General features: G+C 36.7%; 6 protein-coding genes across 7 annotated transcripts; 2 read left to right on the plus strand and 4 right to left on the minus strand.

Moving 5' to 3' along the window:
• The first annotated feature begins 1,565 nt into the window (after positions 1 to 1,565).
• On the plus strand, positions 1,566 to 5,645 carry LOC140006709 (B-box zinc finger protein 22-like). Its single transcript, XM_072049101.1, has 3 exons — positions 1,566 to 2,009; positions 3,313 to 3,738; positions 5,126 to 5,645. Exons 1-3 carry the CDS (start codon positions 1,827 to 1,829, stop codon positions 5,405 to 5,407), a joined length of 891 nt encoding a protein of 296 aa, XP_071905202.1. The 5' UTR covers positions 1,566 to 1,826; the 3' UTR covers positions 5,408 to 5,645.
• A 2,710-nt stretch (positions 5,646 to 8,355) lies between these two features.
• Positions 8,356 to 9,624, minus strand: LOC113687625 (protein ROOT INITIATION DEFECTIVE 3-like). Its single transcript, XM_027205192.2, has one exon. The coding sequence runs from the start codon at positions 9,622 to 9,624 to the stop codon at positions 8,356 to 8,358; it is 1,269 nt and encodes a 422-aa protein (XP_027060993.2).
• Positions 9,625 to 10,597: 973 nt separating this feature from the next.
• LOC113688438 (protein VTE6, chloroplastic) lies at positions 10,598 to 13,616 on the minus strand. 2 transcript variants are annotated; one of them, XR_003447968.2, is made up of 6 exons: positions 13,086 to 13,616; positions 12,284 to 12,537; positions 11,824 to 11,947; positions 11,657 to 11,727; positions 11,292 to 11,396; positions 11,007 to 11,108 (listed from the first exon to the last, which is right to left on the minus strand). XR_003447968.2 is itself a non-coding variant. In XM_027206254.2 (5 exons), the coding sequence occupies exons 1-5, from the start codon at positions 13,599 to 13,601 to the stop codon at positions 11,022 to 11,024; spliced, it is 1,086 nt and encodes a 361-aa protein (XP_027062055.1). In that variant the 5' UTR covers positions 13,602 to 13,616; the 3' UTR covers positions 10,598 to 11,021. The 2 variants fall into 2 exon arrangements, 1 of the variants encoding a protein (XP_027062055.1); XM_027206254.2 differs by lacking the exon at positions 11,657 to 11,727 and having other exon boundaries at positions 10,598 to 11,108.
• A 1,206-nt stretch (positions 13,617 to 14,822) lies between these two features.
• Positions 14,823 to 17,861, plus strand: LOC113688318 (large ribosomal subunit protein uL13c). Its single transcript, XM_027206116.2, has 4 exons — positions 14,823 to 15,191; positions 16,440 to 16,625; positions 17,151 to 17,321; positions 17,426 to 17,861. The coding sequence occupies exons 1-4, from the start codon at positions 14,931 to 14,933 to the stop codon at positions 17,534 to 17,536; spliced, it is 729 nt and encodes a 242-aa protein (XP_027061917.1). The 5' UTR covers positions 14,823 to 14,930; the 3' UTR covers positions 17,537 to 17,861.
• A 226-nt stretch (positions 17,862 to 18,087) lies between these two features.
• Positions 18,088 to 19,971, minus strand: LOC113688317 (protein trichome birefringence-like 42). The gene is made up of 5 exons (XM_027206115.2): positions 19,600 to 19,971; positions 19,118 to 19,295; positions 18,826 to 19,001; positions 18,571 to 18,729; positions 18,088 to 18,472 (listed from the first exon to the last, which is right to left on the minus strand). The coding sequence occupies exons 1-5, from the start codon at positions 19,872 to 19,874 to the stop codon at positions 18,181 to 18,183; spliced, it is 1,080 nt and encodes a 359-aa protein (XP_027061916.1). The 5' UTR covers positions 19,875 to 19,971; the 3' UTR covers positions 18,088 to 18,180.
• A 562-nt stretch (positions 19,972 to 20,533) lies between these two features.
• Positions 20,534 to 23,322, minus strand: LOC113687759 (protein trichome birefringence-like 41). Its single transcript, XM_027205294.2, has 5 exons — positions 22,860 to 23,322; positions 22,363 to 22,534; positions 22,046 to 22,221; positions 21,382 to 21,540; positions 20,534 to 20,975 (listed from the first exon to the last, which is right to left on the minus strand). The coding sequence occupies exons 1-5, from the start codon at positions 23,255 to 23,257 to the stop codon at positions 20,654 to 20,656; spliced, it is 1,227 nt and encodes a 408-aa protein (XP_027061095.1). The 5' UTR covers positions 23,258 to 23,322; the 3' UTR covers positions 20,534 to 20,653.
• Positions 23,323 to 23,926: the final 604 nt, after the last annotated feature.

The following is a 23,926-nucleotide window of genomic DNA, read 5'->3' on the forward strand; positions in this document are numbered from 1 at the left end:
CTAAATGGCCAGCAATTTGTTTATTGCTTAAGGAGATATTTTTTATTCATATATACATTTCTCCAAGATTTTTTAAAGTTAAACAATGAGATAAATTTTCTTATTTTGCATGGGAAGAAGTATGTAGTTATAATGTGTAGAAAGTAAAGATAGAGATAAAAGTGAAAATATTTCAAAAATTAAACAAACACCAGAAAAATGAAGTAAGAAAATATTTTCAATAAGCTAACCAAACACCTGAAAATGATGAAAGGGAAATGATTTTCATGGAAAATTACTTCCACGGAAAATATTTTCCCAAGGAAAACATTTTACTTTCAATCAAACAGACCCTTAATGTAATTTATACTCTCATTTTTTTTTTTTTATCAAAAACGATATACAAGTCACATCGAATATTGATTTACACTAACTCAACAAAAGGATGCATTTAATATTACTTTTTTTTATACACTAATCAAACAATTAATCAGACAGTGTAAAAAAGGTATAACAACCAAATGCGTGAATGTGACAAGGATCCAGAGCCTCCATCATGTTGGCCAAATAGCATATTTCCTCATTCCTCTTCGTCTTTTGCTTCTTTCATTCATCTTGTATTTTAGTTGTTGTGGCTGAGAAAATTTCTCCATAATAGCAAGTAGGGTTCAAGAATTCAAGATAGCACAAAGCTTTGGGCGGAGAAGATATTCTCAGCACAAATTGCACACTTTTCACCCCCCCTATCTCATGAAAAGGACTATTGGGACCAAAGCATAATCACGTCGTCGGCATGCCCTAATACTAACTGCATGGTACTAAAATAGATTTTGAGCGGTAAAAATTTAATATCCAGGTAAAATCATTAAAGTTTCTTGGTCCTTTTCCTGTACGACTTAGCATGAAGTGTATTTTTTCGATTTATGCATTAACACTGTCTAGATCAGCCTAAGCTTTTATTTTTGACAGGGCCCTTTTCAGTATTCATATACTTCTGATTTTTTTCCTTACCAAAAATAATTGAATATTCTCTTTACATTCTACTGATTAAACACTAAAAAGTTTTAAGAGGTAGAGGTATTACCGTAGAAAAAATTTATTTTTAAATCAATCAAACAACTATACAAAACTCGCGGATGAAACATTGATTTAGTAATTGAGATTAAAATTTCAAGAATTAGAAATTCCGTAGATTCTACGTTCAAATTCCCCCACCCTCTTCCCGTTTTGTATGTCCCATCCATCCCCTGCTACGGAAAAAAAAAAAAAATTATACAAATTGTTAGTATAATTTTAACTAGTGGACGGGAACTCGAATCTTGAGTCTTGACTGAGTAAAAGTACCAAAAAGATATTTAGATGGACAAAGCAAATAAGATCTTTTGATTTTGGTCCTTCAAATGAATAGCAATTGCTGCCACATTTATGAGGTCCTCTGCTTGCTTCCAGTTCCAGCAAGGCGCGTGCCAGTCTTCAAAAAAGATCCCAACTCATTCTAACAACCCGTGCCAGCTCAGCGGGTCAGATCCGTACTCGCTCCACGCATTCATAATTTATTAAAGACCCGACACGCATGCAAAGCAACCGCCTTACCCTTCCCAAAAATCCCCACAAAAAATATCACACAGACAACCACTTTTCTTCTTTCCTTAAACCCTTCTGCCCACTTTCTCCTCCTCAGTCTCTCATTTCCACCCTCCGCCCCTCGTTCGTTCATTTCAACCCAATAATAATAATAATAATAATAAATAAATAAATAAATAAAAATAAAAAAGGGAAGGGAAAATAAAAGATTGAATTGAATTTCCAAGTGGGTTTTTGAGGTGGAGAGATTTAGGATAGGTAGGATGAAGATTCAGTGCAACGTATGTGAGGTAGCTGAAGCAAGTGTACTGTGCTGTGCTGATGAGGCGGCGCTTTGCTGGGCTTGTGATGAAAAAGTTCATGCTGCTAATAAGCTTGCTAGTAAGCATCAAAGGGTTCCTCTTTCTACCTCTTCTTCTCAGATGCCCAAGTGTGATATCTGCCAGGTTTGATTTCTTTCTTCTTGTTGTGGGTCTTTTTTTTTTTTTTTGGTCTGTTTAATTCAGCTGAATTTGATGAGGATTGTGGTTTTTAGTTGTTAATTTCGTTTTTGGGTATGAAGGGATGCAACTGGAATGTCGAAATTAGCATTTAATTTGATCAGTAGTTGAAACTATCCCGAATGGATAAATTTATTTGATTGGTAAAGTTCTATTTTTTTTAAAAAAATTATGATATGGTTATTGGACATTTTCCTGCTTTAATATTTTATTTTTGTAAAAAAGTTCTGATGTTTAGTTGTTAATATGTTTCTTGATGTGATGGGATACAATGGGATGCTGAAATTTGTATTTAATTTGATTAGTGGTTGAAATATCTGATGAATAAGATTATTTTACTGCAAAAGTTTTTATTTTTTATTCTCCATTGGTCTTCTCTATGGTTATTATATAGAGGTGAGGTATGACATGTTAATTCATGATTGGTTGAGAAAGTGATGATTTTTCAACCTTATTGTACTTAGCTTGTGGTTGTTATCAAGCGTATGGTACGATTTTTTTGGGTTAATGGTCGGATTGCATGCTGTGTCCTTTAGCTAATCCATTGAGTGGTTAGATTGGTTTTATATATTCTCTTAATGGCTTTCGGGGGTTGGTAGTTGCTGAACTATAAATAGGTGTAAGCTGCCTCTGGTCCCTAACTTTTGCTGTACCTAAATTAGGAACGATATGGGAAATAGATGCTCTATTTTTTTTATGTGGTATTGAAATATTAAGAGGACAGCGATAGACCTGGTACAAGACCTGGTACACCTATAATGGCTTATTTAATTGGGTAAAGGTTGTATATTTTTTTCTTGCCGAGTGTTATGCGTGACGAATCTCTTTCCTTATCTAATGCAACAGTTTTGATATGTTGTGGAAATTATGTGCAAGGCTTTGATATGCGAATTGCTTTGCTTGTTTATACTGAGCTTTACACTGAGGTCTGCCATGTTATTTTATTGTATCAATGTGTCAGTTTCATCAAGACCTTGCTTTTGGCCCACCTTTAAGCATGAGAATTAATAATTTATATAGGTGTAAGCTTTCATCGTCGAGTATTGAATCAATGATTTAGTTTTACTAGGAAGTAGTAGATTGGTTAAGTTTCATTATTTGATTTCTCAGTATCTACATTTTTCATCAAAACAATCAGAGTATTTGTATGTCTCTATTACTTTCTTAACTGCTAAGATTCCTGATGAAAATTAATCCTCTAAATCAACTTAAAAACTGAATGTTAATGAAGAATTTCTTTATTCTGCAGGAGACAGTTGGATACTTCTTTTGTCTAGAGGATCGAGCTTTGCTCTGCAGGAAATGTGATGTTGCCATCCATACAGCCAATACCTATGTTTCCACTCACCAGAGGTTCCTCCTTACTGGAGTAAAAGTAGGGCTTGAACCTGCTGAACCTGGGTCATCATCATTGTCAGGGAATTCTCACTCTGGTGAGAAAATATCAGAACCTGAACTCCGCCCTTCGAGGAGGCCTGCTCCTGTTTCCTCCAGTAGTCAGTATAATAAGGTGTTACCCACCCAGGTCAATGGGGTTGGGGATTTTGTCCCAACAAAGACTCGTTTAACTGGAGGTTCCGCAGCTGGAAGTATTCCACAGTGGCAGTTTGATGAGTTTCTTGGGTTAAATGACTTCAATCAGAGTTACAATTATATTGATAATGGTTCATCTAAGGTATGATTCAGGTCATAATGAATCTTGTGGCATTTCTTTGATCAACATAGGTGATAGGCTATTTCTACGGCCACTGGCAACGTTCATTTGATTTCTTGATCATACAATTCTCCATAGGGATAATGGATAATTAGTTTCTTACAGAGTATGTATATTACACACAGAGTAATTGTTTATTTGCACTTTGCATATGTCTGTTGTTGCTTGTGTATGAACTTGCTTTCAGTCAAAGGTGAAGTTACTGCATGGAGAACTGGACATGTGTTACAATCTCTTGGAGTGGAACAAACTCCAGTCTTCCTGTATACAGCAGATGTTACATGGCATTGCTTGATATTTACATCACTCAAGAATCTAGTAGGGAACAAAATAAGTATTGCACCCGGTTTTCAAATGTTTGCATGAAACGCAAGGCCTGGGCATGATTCAGAGGATATACGGATTGTCCAAAATGGTGTTCAGAATCCTAGGATTAGCAAATGTAGTTGGATGGGTTTATCACTCAGGTAGAGGTCTAGGCTCAATGTTGGTTATTGCTAATCTAGAGGTGCAATGGATTTACTTAAGTTTTCAGGTGCATTAAGTTTCATGGTGCTTGGAAACTAGAGCTTATATCTTACTGCTTGTGCCCTTATGGACTTTTGAGTAAACAATCACATGAACATGCAATCTTTTTCCTTCAACTTGGAAAGACATCGACCAGGGAAAAGAAAGACGCAGAAAGTTAATGAAAGAGGGAAAAGGTTGGAGCCTGGAGGGGTTGGAGAGGCACAGAAATTAACCCTTTGCATGTCTTTCAACAAGTGACCAGTATTTCGTGGTGGTCCTCCCTCATACCCCAAAAAAAAAAAAAAAGGAAAAAAAAAAGCCCATTTCCCTCATCTTTCTGGAACTTGCAGTTCATGATATATAACCGTTCTTTTAAGGTCAATGATATATAATCGTACTTTTTAATATGTACCCTTCAGCCCTGTGTTTGTTTACTTGCTAGTTCATTTTGGTTTCTTGAATTTTTTGTCAGTTCCTAGTAGGCTGCAATTTCAGGTGTTTAAGGGGCAGAAAGGTTTGGGAATGGCTGATTTGGCTATTCTGTTGACTGACCCAACAAGAGAATTAGGACACACTAGGAGAGGATTTGGAACCCTTTCAGTACATTAATTGTCTGGAGGAATTGAACTTTTATTCCAATGGATATATGTATAGGCCTTGTTTGTTGTTTGTATTTCATTTTTGATGCACCTTTGGAACTGCTCTTTTCTCCTCTCAAATCCCAATTGTAACCTTCATAGACAACATTCTCAACTTACTGTGACCCTGTAGAGGTCTGTAGGGAATAATAGCTGATGCAGGCCCTAATTGCCCCTGTTCTTTCGGTGAATTCTCCCAGGCCGATAGTGGGAAGCTTGGAGGCTCAGATTGCTCCTCAATTTTAAGGGCTGCTGATGAAGAATTAGATGGTGATGATTGTTTAGGTCAGGTACCAGAAGCTTCCTGGGCAGTGCCACAAATTCCATCCCCACCTACTGCCTCTGGACTCTATTGGCAGAAGGCTTATCAGAATCCACCTGACACTGCGGTCTTTGTGCCTGATATATCTGGCTCCCCTATGCAGAACTTGTACAATCATCAGTCACATGGTTCAACCTTCAAAAGGCGAAAGCATTTCTGATGTAGGCGTCCTCTGAATTTTCCTTGCTTTAGGTCATAAAGGATCAAAATTCTCTCATAAGTTGGTGTGTTGTTGTGTTTGAAAGTAGCTTCGTTTCCTTAGATTTAGAGCAGTTATAGTAATTTGTATTTGCTTTTGGTGTCACTCCTACCTTATTGTAAATATATTGTGTTATTGTTCCATTTGGGTGATGTAGGATTGTCAAATTAATACATGAAAATGCTGTGTCTTTAATGTCTCCGAGTGAAATGAGATCTGCGTTGGATATTGACAAGGATGTTTACTTGAATTTCATGACCATTGTGTAGGAAAAATAGCCAAAAACAATGTTAATTAAAACTAATAAAATGAGGTTTGAATCGTGCGTAATAGTACTATTCTAAGAAATTTTTTCAAGAGGTAGAAATGTTTTTCTAGAATTAATCAAGCATTTTTCTTGAAATGTTTTTCGAGGATTAAATAAGTCTTCTTCTTATTATAAACAAGAAGGATCAGAACTAGCAAATGTTACGTAAATTCAACAGATAGTGGAAGAAGAAGAAGAAGAAGAAAGCTGTCAGGAAAGTTTATATTGTCAGCTCTGTGTGTGCTTCCTAAAGTGGAAGTAACTGCTATTTATAGGTTTTAAAAAATGTACGTTGGAAATGATATGTAAAACGTAAAAGAAAAATTTGAGTGTCCATTTTAAAGTGGGAGTAGCTGCCATTTATAGGGTTCAGAAAGTGTACCGAAAAAAATTTGAGTGTGCTCTTTAAAATGGGAGTAGCTGCTGTTTATAGGGTTCAGAAAGTGTACGTTGAAGAGAATATGTAAAACGTAAAATAATAATAATAATAAATTTTACTTCTTGCTTGCGGGAAAATTATCTTTGGCCGTATTTAACTCACGTGCAGAAAGGGTGCAAATCCATCAGTTTGTATTAAAACGGCTTAATTCAACTTTTCTCTCATACATGCACGTGAATACATATTAATTACCAATCTAACACAAATTCAATAAAAAAATTAAGCATTATAAAGTGATGAAAAGTCCGTTTGATTTTTTAATGTGGAATAAGATCTTTTAAAATATTTATTTATTTACTGATTACTTCAAAATTGTATGGGTAACTTACGAGCATTATATTTGATATGAAAACATATTGGGTCTATTAGGATAGAGTGTTATTTGGAATAATTACTGTACCATTTTTTATGATATGATGTATATGAGATAAAAAAGTGATTGCGAATATAAAAAAGTGAGTTGAAAAATACGTTTATGATGCAAGTGAAATATCATTTAAAAAAATGGGGTATCCAAACAAAGCCAATGTTTGTTTGGATACGATCTTATTTGCAAAAATTTTTTTACTTACATCATAAACAAGTTTTTTAAACATATTTTTATATTCTCAATTATTTTTTTTCTCACAGCATTATTTCAAATAATCTCTGTCCAAAGACACACTTTTTTTGGGAAAAAAAAGGGTTATGTGAGGAGAAAAGATTATGTCAGAAGCTGACACTTGTCTGCTGGATGAGTTCCCCATGTTTGAATTTATGTCACATTTGAAGGATCTTTAATGGTGAATGAATAATATTTAGTTTGGGTTTCCTCCGTGGAGTACTAGCGGTCCTGAAAAATGGATGATGAACATAATTCTCTGCAAGTTGGTATCGCGGAGATGAAATTTTCCGTGAAACATCAGGGGATTATCTACTTTGTGGGCTATCTTATCCTCTTCTTTTCTCGAAAGATGCAGAGAGAGAGCAGCAAAAGAGTACCTGTTCTGTAATTATACATCATCATCTTCTTTATTTGTGGCTTCTAAGTTTAACAGCAAAAGGCTGTGGTGGCAGCTCGTCTTAAGCCAAATATATGGTCTCCGGCCAGTGAAATTAGTAATGCAGGGAGCACCTCTCTCCCCTGTGAAAAAACTGCACAGTGAAGCTTCTGCTGTTCTTCCCCTTCCCCCCAAAAAAAAAAAGGTGTTTGGATTGCATTTTCCGTCATTTTTCATGAAAAATTACTGTAGCAATTTGATATATGTGAGGGAAAAAGGTGATAGGGAGATGTGATCACGGAAAACGATAATATTTTCCGACGGAAACAAGCAATCCAAACACAATAACTACTTCGGGAGTTTAGAATGGAAAAGAAAAAAAAAAAGAGAAAGAATAAGTCAGAAAAGAAAAGAAAGGAAGGTAAAGAATCCAAGTTTTTAAGTTGTTTGGGAGTTTTAAAAAGAAAAGAAAGTAAATGATTTCTTTTTTTTTTTTGGGAATTGAAGAAAAATGAAAAAAATATATACTCAAATAAGTTATTTTACAAATATGCCCTTCTTATAAACAAATGTGAATTAAGTAACCTAATGGAGATTTGGCCGTTTGTAATGGTGGGATTCATCGGAGTTTAAAATTTTTTTGTATCACGATTTTAAGGGTAATATTTGTTATATTCGAAAATTCACTTAAAGCTTACGTGTCTTCCTTTCTTTTTCACCCAACTTTGGGGAAAAAGTTTTCAAAGAGATTAAGGAAAGTCAGATCTTTCCTAGTCTTTTTCATTTTTACTCTCAAATAATTGGAAAAAGTTTCATATCTTTTCAAAACTTTTTCTTTCTACTCCTTCCCTTCCTCACAAGCTAGCAGTAAAGCAAAGCAACATGCATATGGCCCCCTCAAAATTTTCATTTTGTAGGTTTAGAGAATAATCATCCAACAAAATTACTTGATAAAATAGAGGTGTAATACAGAGATCACACAGCTACTACCGGAAATAAAAGCTATTTTTTCCGTCATCAAAATTAGCAAGCTTATGGTCCAAATGCGAATCTTGTCTAGCCCAAAAAAGAGATTGGCTTCCAATTTCTACTAGGACTTATATATTTGAAAACAAGATTCCACACTAATATACTATGATTAACTCTTGTTTTTCTGCACTTAATCCAAATCTTGTTTCTGATTTTAGTTGCCTTCGGTTTTGTCTTGATCAACACTGTTACTGCTGCTTGCACTTCCTTTTACTTCCTTGTGCATGAGCTTCAACACTCTCTCATAAGCTCCAAGGGCCAATTCTAGTGTATCAATGGATCTTTTCCTGTCCACTACTGAAACTGCCAAATGCTCTTCCATTTCCTTCATCTCCGTGATTGGAACATACAGGTCCTTCTTACCAGAGAAGCCCAAATCCCATCTACCAAAACCAGCAACACTTTTTCTCATCCTAGCCAAAGCTGCACTGACATGACCATTTAGTCCTGCGGCTACTGCCATCACATTGCTGATGCTTCCCGTTTTCTCTTGATCAACAACTTTGATCAAATCTCCTCGTCCCACGTCCCAAAAGCAAAGATTTCCATCTTCTGATGCTGTAACAAGATTCTTTCCCCAGTTCATTGTGGCCATGGATGTGATTGCATCATCATGCTGCCTCTTCCAAGTGATCAATTGAGGTCCTTGTTTCATCATCATTCTGGATCTCACCTTAAGTGCACATTTGTACACCAATCCATCTGATCCTGCACCATAGAACTCTGACTCCAGGGGGTCTACTTTCACCTCCCATATTGTACATGGAAATGTAATTGAACGGAGAGGTGATGTGTGCATGAGGCCCCAGAACTTGCATGTGCAATCTGACGAGCACGAAATTATGGTGCAATTGCATCCGCCGGTGCCTGTTGTGATGGTCGTTACTGAAGATTGATGGCCAACGAATCTTTGCAGTGGTGGCGAATAGCTTGAACTTCTGGAAGAAAATGAATCCACAAGCTGATGTATAAGGAACACCGCAATGGTTCCGTCATCACTGCCTGAGAAAAGAAGTGATCCATCGTCATTGATTTCCAGGCAGGTTATGGCTTTGGAGTGGGCAGCAACAGACAGAATTATATCTCCTGAAGGGAGTGAGATTGAGTGTACATGACCAGATACACCACCAGCAAAGAGATACGATCCGTCTCGAGTAGCAACAAGGGGTGCAACAGGTTCAGGCATGGGGAGTTGATGGAAGGGAGCGGAGTACCACCAGTGATAGAGGTGAACTGAGCCAAGGCCAGTTTCTGAACAAACATGAGAAGCAGCAATCAGCTTCTTACCGATCATGGTTAGCCCTTTACGAGGCGTTCTACTGCCATTGTACTGACCCAGGCTAGAACCTGAGTAAGCATCATAAGCAGTGATTCGACCATCAGGGGAGCTAGTAAGGACAAACTCTTGCACAAATGATGCCATTTTCAGGCCGGAAACTCGAATGAAGAGTGTGAGCTTAACACGAGAAGGGCATGCTTCTAATAGCTTTTACACATGTAGCTGCTGGAAACTGGTCTTAGAAAAGGAGTTGGCTCTCTACTCAAACTGTTTTAATATACTCTAACAAAGTGGCAATGTAAAGGGCAATTCATCTGTTATCGTTTGGCAAAAAAAAAAAAAAAAAAAAAAGTAAAGGGCAATTACTGGTTGATTTAAACAAACTGTCCAATATAGTATATTTTGTTGACAGACACATAATCATCCAGATGGAACTTCTAGGCCTGTCGAATAAGAGTTACATGAAACTGCCTTCTGTCTGAAGTCAACCTTTAGTTTTCTTGCGTCATCGTGTTTCATCATGCTAATGTATGCATTTCTGCTTTTTCTTGATCAGCCCTTAGCATTTTGATTAATGGCAGTATTTACCTCCTTTTCCTTCGCATATTGCAAAACTACGCCTTGACAATTCTTCGAATTTGCAATGAAGAAAATTATGGACCTTGCAGCCAGATTTGCAAAACGTATTAATTGAAGAAAGGACTTGTCACAAAAATCTGATTCTTACAAAGATGTCAAGCTGATGCCTTAGCTACGTCAGGCTATCTTTTCTGTTCAAGAAAAAGAGTACATTAAAATACCCACTAGTTGAGAACTTGAGATCAAGAAACCACTTAGCAGGTATTCAAAAAGAGCACTGGACAATCGCCAGATCCAGCCAATACTCTGCATCTTTTTAAGTAATCGACAAATTGTTAATGCCTCTAATAGAATATTTTTAGTAACGGAAATTAAATAAAAAGACAAAAAAAAAAGGGTCCAATTCCAGGCTCAAATTTGTCCTCTAATGCTGCATTTTCTTAATCAGCATGCACTGTTGAAACTCTTCTTGATTATAAAGTTTACCATATGAACCCAATCATTGAAAAGCACGAAATAATGTATCAAAGCAAGAGAATAAGTTAAAAATGTTTTCTTGCCAATCATCTAGCACATAGTCGATGCTAATAACAGAGCATGAAAGTACATAAAATTAGTTAATGATTAGTTCCACTAAAGTTTACAGGCTGGAAAATTTTCTACAAGCGGTGAAGAATGACGTACAACGAATTCAGAAGAAAAGGTTCAGACACTTGCACTAAATAAAGAGATTGGGTTAATCACTACGTTGTATCTCAGGGGTCACTCATCGAGGATGTGTTTCTCATTAGAATTCACAATAGCAGGCTACATCCTGGAGTTGCCCTCAATGGCGTCCAGTGTTGAATCTGCTTTCTTCCATGCACGATTGCTTGTTGCTGACACAAGCAGTAACTGGCTTGAAATCATATGCCCATGCTTCCTAATGATGGTGTATCTATGAACTATTTTCGGTAAATTTGCTACTTTTGGAGTATGAGTTGCTGCATTAGGACTGCCAGAATGCTGCCCAAGGATATGTTGATGATGTTGACAGCATCATTGTTAAGCTGCAAACCGGCGAAAGGGAGGAAGGCGATTAAGTTAAGCAAAGGAATGGGACAGTTTGTAGACATAGATCAAACACACAAGGGAGAAGCAATCCCCTAGGGAGAAGTGGGACGAGGGAAGGGAGAGGGGTTGGGTGCTGCAGAATCTTATTGTGACAACAGAATTTTCAAGATAGCACCTACCCATTTGAATCCTTCTTTTCCTTGGAATTCTGCACCAATAAAACTCTCTCCAAGATTAGCAATCTGGGAAGCTACTACACATATAATGGCCTCGGATGGTTTAATCTGTAAAAGAGAAATTTTCTTAGTGAGAGCATGCAGTGCGTTCACTTACATAGACCACTAACAGAAGTAATCATGTTCCTCATATGATGAAAAGCACAATTCCTCAGCATTATTGCTACTTCAATCTGCATAATCGAGGTGTAATTAGTTCCCCCTGACACCTTCATAATATAACACACGCCTATATATGTGATGCGCATCCTCAATCCAACCCACATTCAACAAAAAAGCAGAGCACATTGCGAGTAAACTCCAAATACCTGGACAGTCCATTTGATTCTATTGTATCAACCGTTGCCTGTATTTTATACTCCATTAATGCGTGTGTGGTCTAAAGAAGACAAAAGGACTTCTAGGTTACAAATTTAGCATAAAGTAAATTGACAGAGAATGCCAAACGAAGAAGAATCCGATGGAAATGACATACATTACCCATTAGACAACCAACTGAAGCAAGAAGAATTGAAGCCAGTAGTCCAGCCAATGTTCCTTCAACACTCACAGCACCTTCTGTTCCTCTAGGTACCACCTTAAACGTAGTGACCAAATATCTGCAATTCAAGGATTGACAGTTGAAACATGAGAGCAAGGAAAACATACATCCTAAAAAGCCATGACTTCTAATCCAGAATAACTCTTCATCTCCCCTCTAAGATAAATGCAGATCTTTTAGATGGACACATCTGGTGAAGAACATACACCAAAAGCAAGCTTTGATTACCTAAACGATTAAATTTAGGTGAAATGAAACAAAAGGAATTAGGAAATAAAAAGTCAAATTTATTCATGCATAAATTGACATGTGTTTCTTCTTTTTCCCCTTTTCAGTTGGTTTCTTCCTGTAGGAAACTAGGAGAACTCAATGAAAAATAAGAGACAGTACTCACGTTGTTCTGCCATACGCCTTCCCTATCTCACTTGATACGGTGTCACTCAACTTTGTACAGAAACTAGCAACAAATCCAAGCAACCATAGCGGGGAAAATGCCTTTCCTCCTATCCTATAAATCGATAAGACAGCACAAACACATCCAGCTGCACTAGAACCAATCACACTGCCAGGTCCTCTCCTTCCCTTTCTCTTCTCAGCAACTCCTTGAGCCTCCTTTTGAGCCATTTTCACCTTTGTTGCAGCAGTGCCCTGACAAACTTATATTCATAAATCTACTTTCTTGTAGTAGCACGAATACATGATTGATTCCTGATCAAGTTCTCAAATATTTCTACTTTCTATCCAGTCCCACATACTTGTATGCGTTGAAACAGTTTTAAACAACACAACAACAAAAAGACTGATTTACACACTAATGAATAACAGATAAGAAAATCAAAGTACCAGAAAAATGTCCTTTCTATATGCAATCGATGGATCAAGGATTAGCATTAATTGGTTTATATTAATTTTTTAAGGATGATAGCCTATTCATAACTGCATAAATTCCTTTTAATGGAAATCGCAATCCAAAACCAGGTGTAATCTAACTTAAGCATTAAACGAAAAACCTCCAAGAACACTCATCAACTCGGCAGCATAAAGATCAATAAAGATTTGCTTTTTACTCACAAGAACAGAAAATGGAGCCAATCCAAAACTAGTTATACTCATATCAAATTTAAAGAAATCCCGTTACCATAATCAACTTAACTGCATCTTCATGAAATATCGAATAAGATTTGATTTTGACTCACAATAACAAAATACGAAGCAACAAGGAAGAACCCTGATGGGCCAAAAGCGCGCCATGTGAGAGTGCCAAGCAAGAAAGCAGCTGCAATGCCAGATAGAGACAAACCAGAGACCAGAATTGGACTGCCCAGAATAAAGATTAGGAGATTACTCAGCAGAGAAGATTGCCATGTTGGTGGCGAAGATTGGACCAATTTAATTGCCTGTTGTACTAGGCTTAGATCGGTGGCCGCAGCTAATGGTGTGGTAAGCATTTTTTTGGGCGTTTTTGGTCTGGGATTCAGGGAGAAAGTAGAGGGTTTAAAGGGTATTGGGAGATGAGTTGGAAATGCTGTGATTTTGGGTTTTTGAGGGTGAAGGAACGGTGGAGATGGTGGTGATGATGGGAAACTTAAGAAGGTTGACAAAGGAATTGCCATTCCTTGAGAAGATTCATACACTTTGGGACTGTGGACTTGGAGTGGCTGACTGAAGTTGGAAAAGAAGATGCCAAAAGTGCTTAGGAAGGAATTACTCATTAAAGAAAATATAGGGGCAGTATTGCCTAACAAAAACTTTCTGGCAGTACAGAAGTAAATGTACTAAAATCAGCATTCTCTGCATCCATACTAGTGTATTTGGGTAATAGATTATTTAGAATAATTTTTTTAAAAAAATATTATATCATTTTTTTAATAAAATATATGTAAAATAAAAAATAATTAAAAAATATGTCGATAATACAAATAAATATATTTTTACAAATAATTGCAGCCGAAATGGTTTGTTCATAATTTTGGTTCATGACTTCACTCGAGCACGTAAAGGACTTGAAATACCAGTACAACAACAACTAAAATGATAGTCTAATAATCTAATCAACTTTTATTGTTCTTTATGGTGTTTCCCTTTTTTTTTTTTTTAAGATTTAGGCAAATGAAGATGTTAGTATCCTTATAAAACTATTAATATTTCTTTTTTCCTTTTTTTTAAGTGCACAAAGGACCTAATGATGATTCGTTAAGTAAGTACAAAACTTGACATAATAATGCCATTCAAATTACAGCCTAACAAGCCTCTAATTTCAGTTGATGATAGTTCCTCAATAATTAATCAAATTACAATTTTTGTCCAGTTTGTAGAACTATCAATGAGGTGTTATTCATAAATTCAATTCATTCCACTTTTTTGGGATGACGTTGGCTTGATGAGTAAATGCTTAATAGTGAAATTATTTTTTCAATTGAATATGAAATTTAAATACTTGAGTATTGATTAAAAGAAAAGAGTATAGTATGTCGTAATTATCATGATGTGTGCTACATAGATGATTAATAAAATACTGAATTATAAAGAGAGAATATGATGATTAATAGAATACTCAATTATAAAGAGAGAATACATAGCTCTTCTAATAAATTATGAAATTCTAATACATTGTATCATTGCATGTAATGGGGCGAATACGTAATTAAAGGGTTAATGTATTTGGATTTTCTGAAACATATTTTTTATAGAAAAGATATTTTATTACTCAAAATCCAAAAAATCGTCCCACACAATTTATTTGACAATGGTGAGAAGAGAGTCAAAGGGATTCGACAGAGATTTTGGCATAACAAATCTCTTTGTGATGCAAAATCACATTTTGATCTCTTTAACTCAACAACAAATTAACAACGCCAAAAAAATAAATAAATAAAATAAAAAACAAATGACAGAAAATGAGATAAAAAGAAAAGAGAAAAAGCAAAAGTCCTTTTGCTCCCTATCTTATCTTCACCTCTCTATCGCGACTCTCTGCTAGTAGTTCCCGCAGAGCTCTGCAAAGGCCAAACAGGAAGAAGTAGAGTCCATTTTCAGCAAAAATGGCAATACAATGTTCTACATCTTCTCTGTTTCTTAGCTCCTCTTCGCCAGTGGCCTTTTCTTCTTCTTCTTCTTCTTCTTCTTCTGTAAAGAAGAGCCCTTTTCTGGGATTCTCAATTTCTGCCGCCTTATCATCAACAAGGCCGTCCCTCATCAGAACCAAACCAAATGCTCTTGTCCGCTGCCAAAGTAAAGATGCTGCTGTTCACATCCCTGTGGACCAGAGATGGATGTTTGAAGAATCTGAAATTAATGGCCCTGTAAAAATTCTTCCTTGCCATTTTAATTATGTAAAAAAGATTTTATCTTTTCATCATCAGGGTGTTTGCTGGAAAGAGATGGAAACTCCAATTGAATTTCTTTTGCACCTCAAGATTGAGCTTTTTTTTTTCGCTTAATTTTTATGGTTCTATCAGTTGAATTCTTTGGAAACATGATATTAGTCTGGGTTTTCTCTCGCTGCTATTTTGATTAGCTTTGTGGCTATAAGCTGCGAAAATGCTGATGTAGAACTTGCTTGTTAGGAGGCAACAGTGATTAAGTGAGATGAGTAAATTTCTAGCTGTTGTGCAGCAATGAGATGTTACCACATTTTTTACTATTTTAAAAATCTGCAACTTTTAAGTTGTTTTAGGGACGATATAGATGGTGGATAATTGGATAAACTCAGTATGGAGAGTGATTTCTGAGACTCGTATTTTGCACTGGGTATAGAATCCCTTGTTGGATTCGTGTATTGAGGAAGTTAAATGCCAAAAGTTAGTTTAATTACCAGGAAATAGAAAAGATGTATCTCATCAACTGTCGCATTTCTGCTAGATGATATTTTCCTGTTAGAAACTTGGGATGTTTATGTAAGAAGATTTGCAGCTTGCACCTTCTTGTATGGGAAGGACCTTGGAAGTTATTATAGCACCATTTGGAAGTAGGGAGTTTTGTTTTCCCCTGTGCCCGTATCTATCGAACTTTACTAGTTATGGGAAAGACATTCAACAATCTAATGTTTCTGTGAAAGAAGTAAAAAGAAGAGAACTATGCTCCACCTTGGCACCATTATGGTAATTATCGTTCAGCATGCGATTTCAGGACCATATTGGGTAAATTTCAGTCCAATTTTTTTGCCGCATTCGAATTAGTACGTTACTGAGAAAGCTCCACTCTTTTGTTTACTGTCTAAAGAGAATGGCTTCCTTGCAATTAGAACTTGATTCCATAATATGTGATATTGACTGTTTTCGAAGTCGTATACTTGGTCTCTCATCTTGACTCACTAAGTAGGCATCATTCGTTTCTTTAATGATTCTCCATTGATCGTGTGTCTTCTAATAGATTTTCTCACTTGCAAATTGGTATTGGAAGTACTGGGTGAAAAGTGTTAATATTTCATCTACATATGTGCCTTTCTGATGCAGTGTGATTGTTGATTCTGTAGGAAAGAGCATATAGATGTCCCATGTCGTGCTTAACCGAGAATTTGATAACCATTTGTTCTCTTTCTACTTGTCCAGGATATTTGGAACACAACATGGTATCCCAAAGCTGCAGATCATGTAAATACTGATAAACCCTGGTACATCGTTGACGCGACTGATAAAATTCTTGGCAGATTAGCTTCAACTATAGCTATCTATATCAGAGGGAAGAATCTAGTAACTTATACTCCTAGTGTGGACATGGGAGCCTTTGTCATAGTGGTATGCTTTCTTTATACTCTGGAGTTTCTGTGTGTTTTAAGTTCTGCTAATTCTTGGCCGCCAACCTCTTTCTGGTGTGGGTTGTCATGGAAAACTCCTGGTTTTTCCCATATGTACATTAAGTTATAGAATGATCCTCGCATGTTTCTCATTCTATTTTGAACATTTTTTCTTTCTTCAGTACTTTCTCAATACTGTGCTTAGTCAAACTAAAGCATTATATTTGGGAAAACTAAAGGTGATGGAAGCAAGGATTCTTCTGGCTGCTTGAAATGGTGTTGGGGAAGAGGTTGTCTTTTCCCCCAAATTTCTATCCAGGACAAAGCATGTGTCGCCTATATGGCTGATATTTTTTAGTCTGTAGTGGGATATGTTTTCTCCTGTAATTTCGTGTAACTGTCCACATTTTGACATAGTTGTTTAATGTCTTTGAATTGTCTCCAAGGACATTACTATGATGGCTTAACCTGAATGCCTTGCCTTATTCCTTCAAGTGAGCACTTATGTTCTATTTATATGTCAAAGGTTAATGCTGAAAAGGTAGCCGTATCTGGCAAGAAGAGGAACCAAAAGCTTTACAGAAGGCATTCAGGGAGACCTGGTGGGATGAAAGTGGAAACCTTTGATCAGCTTCAAAAGAGAATTCCTGAAAGAATCATTGAGCATGCAGTCCGTGGCATGCTTCCAAAAGGGCGGGTGAGTAACTGCGCTCAATATAAAGTTCACAGATAACAATCACTTGTTGCTTATCCCATCTTATGTGTGCCATTAATTATTCACATTCTTTGTTCTATATGCAGCTCGGAAGAGCATTATTCAATCATCTGAAAGTATATAAAGGCCCAAACCATCCTCACGAGGCACAAAAACCCGTTGACTTGCCCATAAGGGACAAAAGGATACAGAAGTAGATGGTATCCAAATCTATCAGGTGATCAGCTGTCAGTTTACCTTCTGCTTCTTTTGGTTCAGCAACTCGTCAGTTCTATCTGAAGCATCTAATTAAAATTTCACCTTTTTTGGAGGTCATTTTGTAGGTTTCATTTGTCTAACTGATGTATTAACCAGATTCAATTGGGTACTTATACAGCATACTTCTCTTAATTAGCTTTGAAGCTTTGAGAGAAAGATTCTCTAAAAACAAAATGTCTGATGCCTATTTGCATACACACGGTCATGACACGTGGGTAAAATCACGTCAAGGAGTTATATCAACAGTTCCATTCCATTCAGCAATGATTTTCCCTTTCTTTACCAGGTGATGAAGGAAAAGAAAAACAGCTTTGATGATATCTGTTAAGTTTAATAAAATTCACATGCAAAGTGGACAGGATGGCCAAATATTTATTCCTATCAAACAGGGAGCTCGTTCTATTTTGCCTGAGAAGTTATTTCGGTTCTGTCAGTGATCGAAAACTAGATTGCAACTGAAAACCATCCTTGCCCCTTTCTGACGAAACAATGAGTTAATGGCATGCCGAAATGTGCATTCTGTAGTTCAAGATTTTCACGCAAAGTGAGTTTGGTATACTGGGATGTTCTAGGAAAATTACACTTAGCTCTCTAGCAGCATTGCGTACAGGAGTTCATTCCAGGTATCTGGAACTCCAGCAAGGCACCAATGACTACAATCAAGAGCCCCATTTGCATAGTTTGATGGATGTCCATCCTTTCTTAATTGAGTAAGCAATGTTATATCTAGCAGGTAGACAGGCTTGGTCATGTTACCTAGTACATCCTTAACCACTGCTTCCCCTGGATAATGTTGGCCTGGGTAGTCTGCTCCTTCTACTGCCTTAGTTTGTCCCCTGCAGTCCTGCACTGCTGGTTCATTCCATTCACTCCCACTGGATATAATTCCCAGCAACAAGTCAGAAACATATTCTGAAAAATGTTAAAACTAAGACAAGCCAAATATTTTACAAGGAGGAGTATTGGAGCTTACTGATTGTGAACAGCAGAAATTCCTTGGAAGAAAACTTTAGTTTTGCCAGGATCTATATTGGAATCGATCCACTTGGCCCATGTTGTCAAGGCAATCCTGTATGCCTCCATGCGATCCATGTCCTTGATCAAATTCTCACCAACTTGAAAATAGTCCCATCTGCAACAAAGAATCAAGGTACTCGAATTAAGATTTCCCTGTTTCATCGGATTTCAAAGTCGTTTTCAATAATTCCAGTCGAATATAAAACTGTACGTTTGAAGTCTTCCTGTGTGTATCCACCAGTGGTAGCTGTTGAAAATCAGAATGTCAACCCCTTTCCAGTGCTGAGTTCTACTTAATGAATCAAGCTTTAGAACTCGGCCTACTTCCTCTACCACCAAATCCACCAAAAATCCATTCTTCAAGAACGCTGTCGACAGCCCATATTCCTTCCACAAGTAAAAACAGAGTATCAGTGAAAGTGGGGCTAAAATCTCATGCCAAGTTAAGTTGAGTGAATTTCATCAGATTATATTGCTCTTTCCACAGTAAGTTGCCAACCTACCGGAAAAGAAAGATTTAAGAGTGCTCCTCCACCAGATCTCACTAAGGTATAATTAGAACTCGGGACTGCAAAATGCAGCATGCAGGCTAGTGACTGCCACTGGTTATTGCTTAAAGAGTCCCCCACAAACATAATTTTCTGACCCCTGAACTTTTGCAGAAAGTTTTGCCCATCAAACCTGTGCCAAGTTGTCCTCATCATCATTATCAGCCCAACAAACAAAAACGCCATAGCAAGATATACTATTAACCAAAAAAAAAAAAAATTCACAAGCATCCCTCTTCGAATGTTAGCAGATTGACATTAATAAACAACAGAGGAAAAACTTCAGCAGCTTTTGGAGAAAAGGACAGAAAGAAACAAAAAGAGAACAAAGTTTCACGTTCTTGAACTTCTGGAATGTGGGGCATGAAAGATATTAGCAAATACAGCTAAACTACATGCAATCAATCTTGGCAGCTTAAATGGATATATTCAATTACCTTGGAAGCTCACAACCAATCGGATTCCATCTGTACTCTAGGTACATACTATCAGGTCTGCCATTTTTCTGGCAATTGAGCCCAGGATCGATGAAGGGGCAGCTCAATGCATCATAATAAAGCGGGTATGAATCATCAAGAACCCAACTTCCCTTGAAAAGATCACAGCTTTCTGACCGTGTTCCTTGTTCATCTTCACATTCCACATTTGATTGGTTAGACAGAAATGTAACAAGGAGTACCACAATTTTGCAGCGAGAAGCATGTGTACCCATTTCGGTAAAGTTTGTCCTTTATGGAGAGAGAGTTAAATTCTGACGGAGTAACGAAACTTTATTATTATTATTATTAAAATAAGTAGCAGCAATTAAGGCATCTCCTAAATGCCAAGTGTTTACAGGGTGTGGAAGTTTGTTCTTAGTAGTATGTCCTTTACAGTTTCCTAGGAGGCTTGGATGCCATGCAGCTTACAAAAATAGATTGTGGATATTATGTGGCATGTTTCTATATATTAGCAATAATTCAAGGAAACCTGAGCTTTCATCTATTTAATAATGAATAGCAAACAATTCATCATTGAGATAGTATCAATTAAATATTAGGAAGTGATCACTTCAATTGATGCAAATGACTGAAAAAATGGACAGAGCAGATCCAGTGGTTATGTATCTAGAAGGGGCATTTTGCCTTATTCAAGTGTCAAACTTCTTGTAATGAACTTTTCCAGAAAGATGGATTTTCATTTCATCCACTAACTTCTTGCTTTTATTAGAGAATTCTGTTAATTTTTGAGGCATAGTTGTCTAATTTGAGAATCAGAAGAGTATCAAATTCTATTAAAATTCTGACTTTTTGCCTTGTACTGATTACCAGGCGAAAGGGCAAATATATGCTCCTTTGATTGCAATTGTCACGTACAAGAGTCACCATTAGCTTCAACCAAATAAAAACAAATAATATTATTCTATCCAAAAAGAAAAGGATAAAATTCAACAATAGTTTGTTTTTCTTCACTAGATAGCTGCATTAATTGAATCAATGAATGAATCAACTGTCATTTTAGTTGTCCATTTCTCACAAGGATTCCATACAATAGTGCATTCCAAGCATCAGGAACACCAGGTAGACACCAATGGCTGCAATCCTTTCCTTCATGGCTATCAGGGCCATCACCATAAATTGAAGGATGCCCATCTTTCCTTAGCTGTGAAAGTGTGGTTACATCTAGCAAAGTCACCGGGGTGGACATGTTAGCCAGTACTTTCTTCACCACCGCCGCAGGTGGTGGTGGTCCGGCAGGGTATTCAGGAGCCAGGATCGGCCGAGTTTGCCCAATGCATGAAGATTTTGCTATTGGAGCATCCCATTCCTTGCCACTATAATACCATACAATATGAAGGAGGAAATAAAGAGAAGATAATATGAATATGTCATTTCATTAATCTTAGTAGAAGTTAGAAGTAAGGGGGCAAAATGAAGGCTTGTTTTGGTCTGTTTTCTATTTTGCAAATGCTGATTACATACAGAAAGTGATTATAGAAAATGATCAGAATCAATTCAAGCCATTCTAGATTTTTTTTAAAATTTTTTTTTTATTTCTATCAAAAATTCTAAATTGTAGGTGTTAAAAAAAATAAGAACATCAAAAATATTAATGATTCAAAATTAAAATCTAAAATCAAGCAAATAAATAATTTCAAGTCAGAACGACTGAACAAGTCCCATTGGACTACACTCTGATCAATAGTGGACTTCTTTGTTTGTTAGGGAAGAAGGGCTTACTCGTAATGGGTTGGAGAGATGCCCTGAAAAAGGACTTGGGTTTTGGAAGGAGCCACGTTAGAGTCCACCCACCTGGACCATGTTTTCAGGCCCTTCTCAAATGCAACCAAAGGATCCATGTCTTTATAAAGTTTGTTTCCTTCTTGAAAATAATCCCACCTGACATCCAAAATAGACCAGTAAGTAAAAATCTCTCTTTTTTTTTTTTACTAAAAAATTTTTTAAAAAAATACACTAGTAAGAACATACACTACTTCTTTTTTTTTTTTTTTTTTTTTTATAAAAATACCGAAGGGGTTGACTTCACAAGCTGTTGCAATGTTGAAAATAGTTGAATTTCTTGCTAACAATGATGGCATTTTCCTTTCCAAAATGTATCTTAATCAATTGTTACCAAGATTTGATCCTATAATTATGCATGTCAATGTCTAGTGATGGTAAATCGGTCTGCACTCTTGTATTCCTAAACAAAGTCGTTACCAAGGAGGAAAAAAAACAAGATTCATGGTGTTTTTGTTTCTTATTTTTGAAATTTACGAGTTGGGATTTAAAAACCATATAGAGATTGATCTTGAATAAAACCCAGATTTTTGTCGAAACAGAAAGGTTTGGTTTCTCAAGAACATTAAACATTAATTGAAGAATATTGGTAGCACAATCTCACGATCTTGATCTTCCTTTGTGGAGCCACCAATGCCAAGTGTTAAAAATAAGCACGTCATAACCCCTCCATGCATCCCCATTTTGTATGGAGTCAAGCTTCAGAATTCTTCTGTTATTCTCTTCCACCAAATCCACCAGAAATGCGTTACGAGATAGCATCAAAGAAACATCATATTCCTGCCATCATTCACGTAATGTGGATTAATTAATTAATCAATGGAAGAGTCTGCTTTTCTTGCACTAAATGATCAAAGCTAAAAAGGCATGCATGAGATCAAAAATTAATAGATGAGCCTACATAAAATCAGAGAAACTCACCCTGAAAGTAAAAGTAGAGAGGTTGCCTTTCTTTTGAAGATTGTAATTTGATTGGGGCAGAGCTGCGTGCAACATGCATGCAAGGGACTGCCATTGATTGAGGCTCAGTGAATCCCCTACGAACAATATCTTCTTCCCTCTAAATTTCCTCAAGAAATGTGGAGCATTAAATCTGCATTTAAAAAAAAAAACATGAAGGTTACATTCTTGGCCTTCCTTATCTAATTATCAAATTAAATGTCAAACTTAAAAATGGTACTAAATGTGATCACCACAAAAATAAAACACTTTTATAGTTGAAACATTAAATTTTTTTTTTTGGGTTTTTTGGAATTGGCGATCATCAAGCCGGGATGGGATGAGGATTTAAAATTCAACATCTATTTTGTGCTTAGTGCACGTAACGCCTTACCAACTGTGCTAACTCTTACAACAAAAGATATCCCTTTCTCCTTGGGTATACTATTCTACAAACCGTAAACTATAATGAAACGTACTGAGGCAATTCACATCGGTTGGGCTTCCATTTGAACTTGAGATAGAGTTGATCAGGGCGGCCATTTCCCTGGCAATCAAATGGCTTCTCGATGAATGGACAAGAAGACGCATTGTAAAGGGGATATGTGTCATCGTAGCTCCAACTTCCTTGGAAGATATCGCAGCCGCTGCTAATTGATTCTGATGATCTCTTAGAGTTATGAGAAAGCTCTAGCAACAAGGCATTGGATGATTGTTGAACAAATATGACAAAAAGACATATAATTAGAAGAAAAGTATTCACAGAACGAAATTGACCACTTCCCATCTTGTGAGAAGAAAAGGAGTGAGATGAGGTGAGGGAACTTAAGGGAGAATGCAGCATGATGAAGCTTTTAATGAAGAAAACAAAGGCCATATAAGATGAGTTTGATAGGCTGTTAGTTGGTGCCTAGTGGTGTTTGAGTTGTTAGATTGAATGGCTTTGGGGGGGGGGGGGGGGGGATCTGCAATTTTTTTTATTGGTTTGGGGTTGATTCCCCGGCCTGTTTTGCTCCTTTTGGCAGCTGAACTTATTGGTGGGAGCTGTGTCCTTGCAGTGGAGTATACTCCTTTTTATCCATCATTCCTCCTCCATGATTGTTTCAGTTTCAAATCTAGTCTTCTACGGAAAGCCTTCTTTCCTCTATTTCCGGTTTGCTTGCTCAAAGAAACAAGGGAGGCCCAAAGCTTGTTGAAACAATGGCAACAACATCGCTAAGATAAAAAACAGATGACAATTAATATCGGTTTCGTCTGGAAGGTAACGGGTTCGAAACCTTAAAGTTGTGAAGTTAATGTTATATTCCTGTTCTGTTTCTTCATTATTCAGTTTAAAGCTAGTTAATTTGACACCACATTTATTGTTTCTGTAGTTCTTTTACATACTTTTGTTTGATCATAATTTTGCCTGTTACATTAGCCAGAAGTTTGACTGTTACACTTTAACATGAAAATGGGGTCCCATATTTCTCCTAATTACGAAGGCATATAATATGCTGTTTGTGGTTTGACCCGTAATGAAACCCCCGGTGTTGAATAATATTCA

This window comes from Coffea arabica, chromosome 5e (assembly GCF_036785885.1).
Source record: "Coffea arabica cultivar ET-39 chromosome 5e, Coffea Arabica ET-39 HiFi, whole genome shotgun sequence".
Classification (NCBI taxonomy): domain Eukaryota; kingdom Viridiplantae; phylum Streptophyta; class Magnoliopsida; order Gentianales; family Rubiaceae; genus Coffea; species Coffea arabica.

Coding starts and splice junctions, on each gene's coding strand:
- LOC140006709 (XM_072049101.1), top strand. CDS start 1,827: ATGAAGATTCAGTGCAACGTATGTGAGGTAGCTGAAGCAAGTGTACTG. Junction 2,010..3,312: donor CCAAGTGTGATATCTGCCAG/GTTTGATTTCTT, acceptor TTTATTCTGCAG/GAGACAGTTGGATACTTCTT. Junction 3,739..5,125: donor TTGATAATGGTTCATCTAAG/GTATGATTCAGG, acceptor GAATTCTCCCAG/GCCGATAGTGGGAAGCTTGG.
- LOC113687625 (XM_027205192.2), bottom strand. CDS start 9,624: ATGGCATCATTTGTGCAAGAGTTTGTCCTTACTAGCTCCCCTGATGGT.
- LOC113688438 (XM_027206254.2), bottom strand. CDS start 13,601: ATGAGTAATTCCTTCCTAAGCACTTTTGGCATCTTCTTTTCCAACTTC. Junction 12,538..13,085: donor TTGCTTCGTATTTTGTTATT/GTGAGTCAAAAT, acceptor TAAGTTTGTCAG/GGCACTGCTGCAACAAAGGT. Junction 11,397..11,823: donor TTGGTTGTCTAATGGGTAAT/GTATGTCATTTC, acceptor TCTCTTTTACAG/ATTAAACCATCCGAGGCCAT.
- LOC113688318 (XM_027206116.2), top strand. CDS start 14,931: ATGGCAATACAATGTTCTACATCTTCTCTGTTTCTTAGCTCCTCTTCG. Junction 15,192..16,439: donor AATCTGAAATTAATGGCCCT/GTAAAAATTCTT, acceptor CTACTTGTCCAG/GATATTTGGAACACAACATG. Junction 16,626..17,150: donor TGGGAGCCTTTGTCATAGTG/GTATGCTTTCTT, acceptor TATATGTCAAAG/GTTAATGCTGAAAAGGTAGC.
- LOC113688317 (XM_027206115.2), bottom strand. CDS start 19,874: ATGGGTACACATGCTTCTCGCTGCAAAATTGTGGTACTCCTTGTTACA. Junction 19,002..19,117: donor TCTTAAATCTTTCTTTTCCG/GTAGGTTGGCAA, acceptor TACTTGTGGAAG/GAATATGGGCTGTCGACAGC. Junction 18,730..18,825: donor CACACAGGAAGACTTCAAAC/GTACAGTTTTAT, acceptor TCTTTGTTGCAG/ATGGGACTATTTTCAAGTTG.
- LOC113687759 (XM_027205294.2), bottom strand. CDS start 23,257: ATGGCCTTTGTTTTCTTCATTAAAAGCTTCATCATGCTGCATTCTCCC. Junction 22,535..22,859: donor AACCGATGTGAATTGCCTCA/GTACGTTTCATT, acceptor TTTTAAATGCAG/ATTTAATGCTCCACATTTCT. Junction 21,541..22,045: donor CACAAAGGAAGATCAAGATC/GTGAGATTGTGC, acceptor TTTGGATGTCAG/GTGGGATTATTTTCAAGAAG.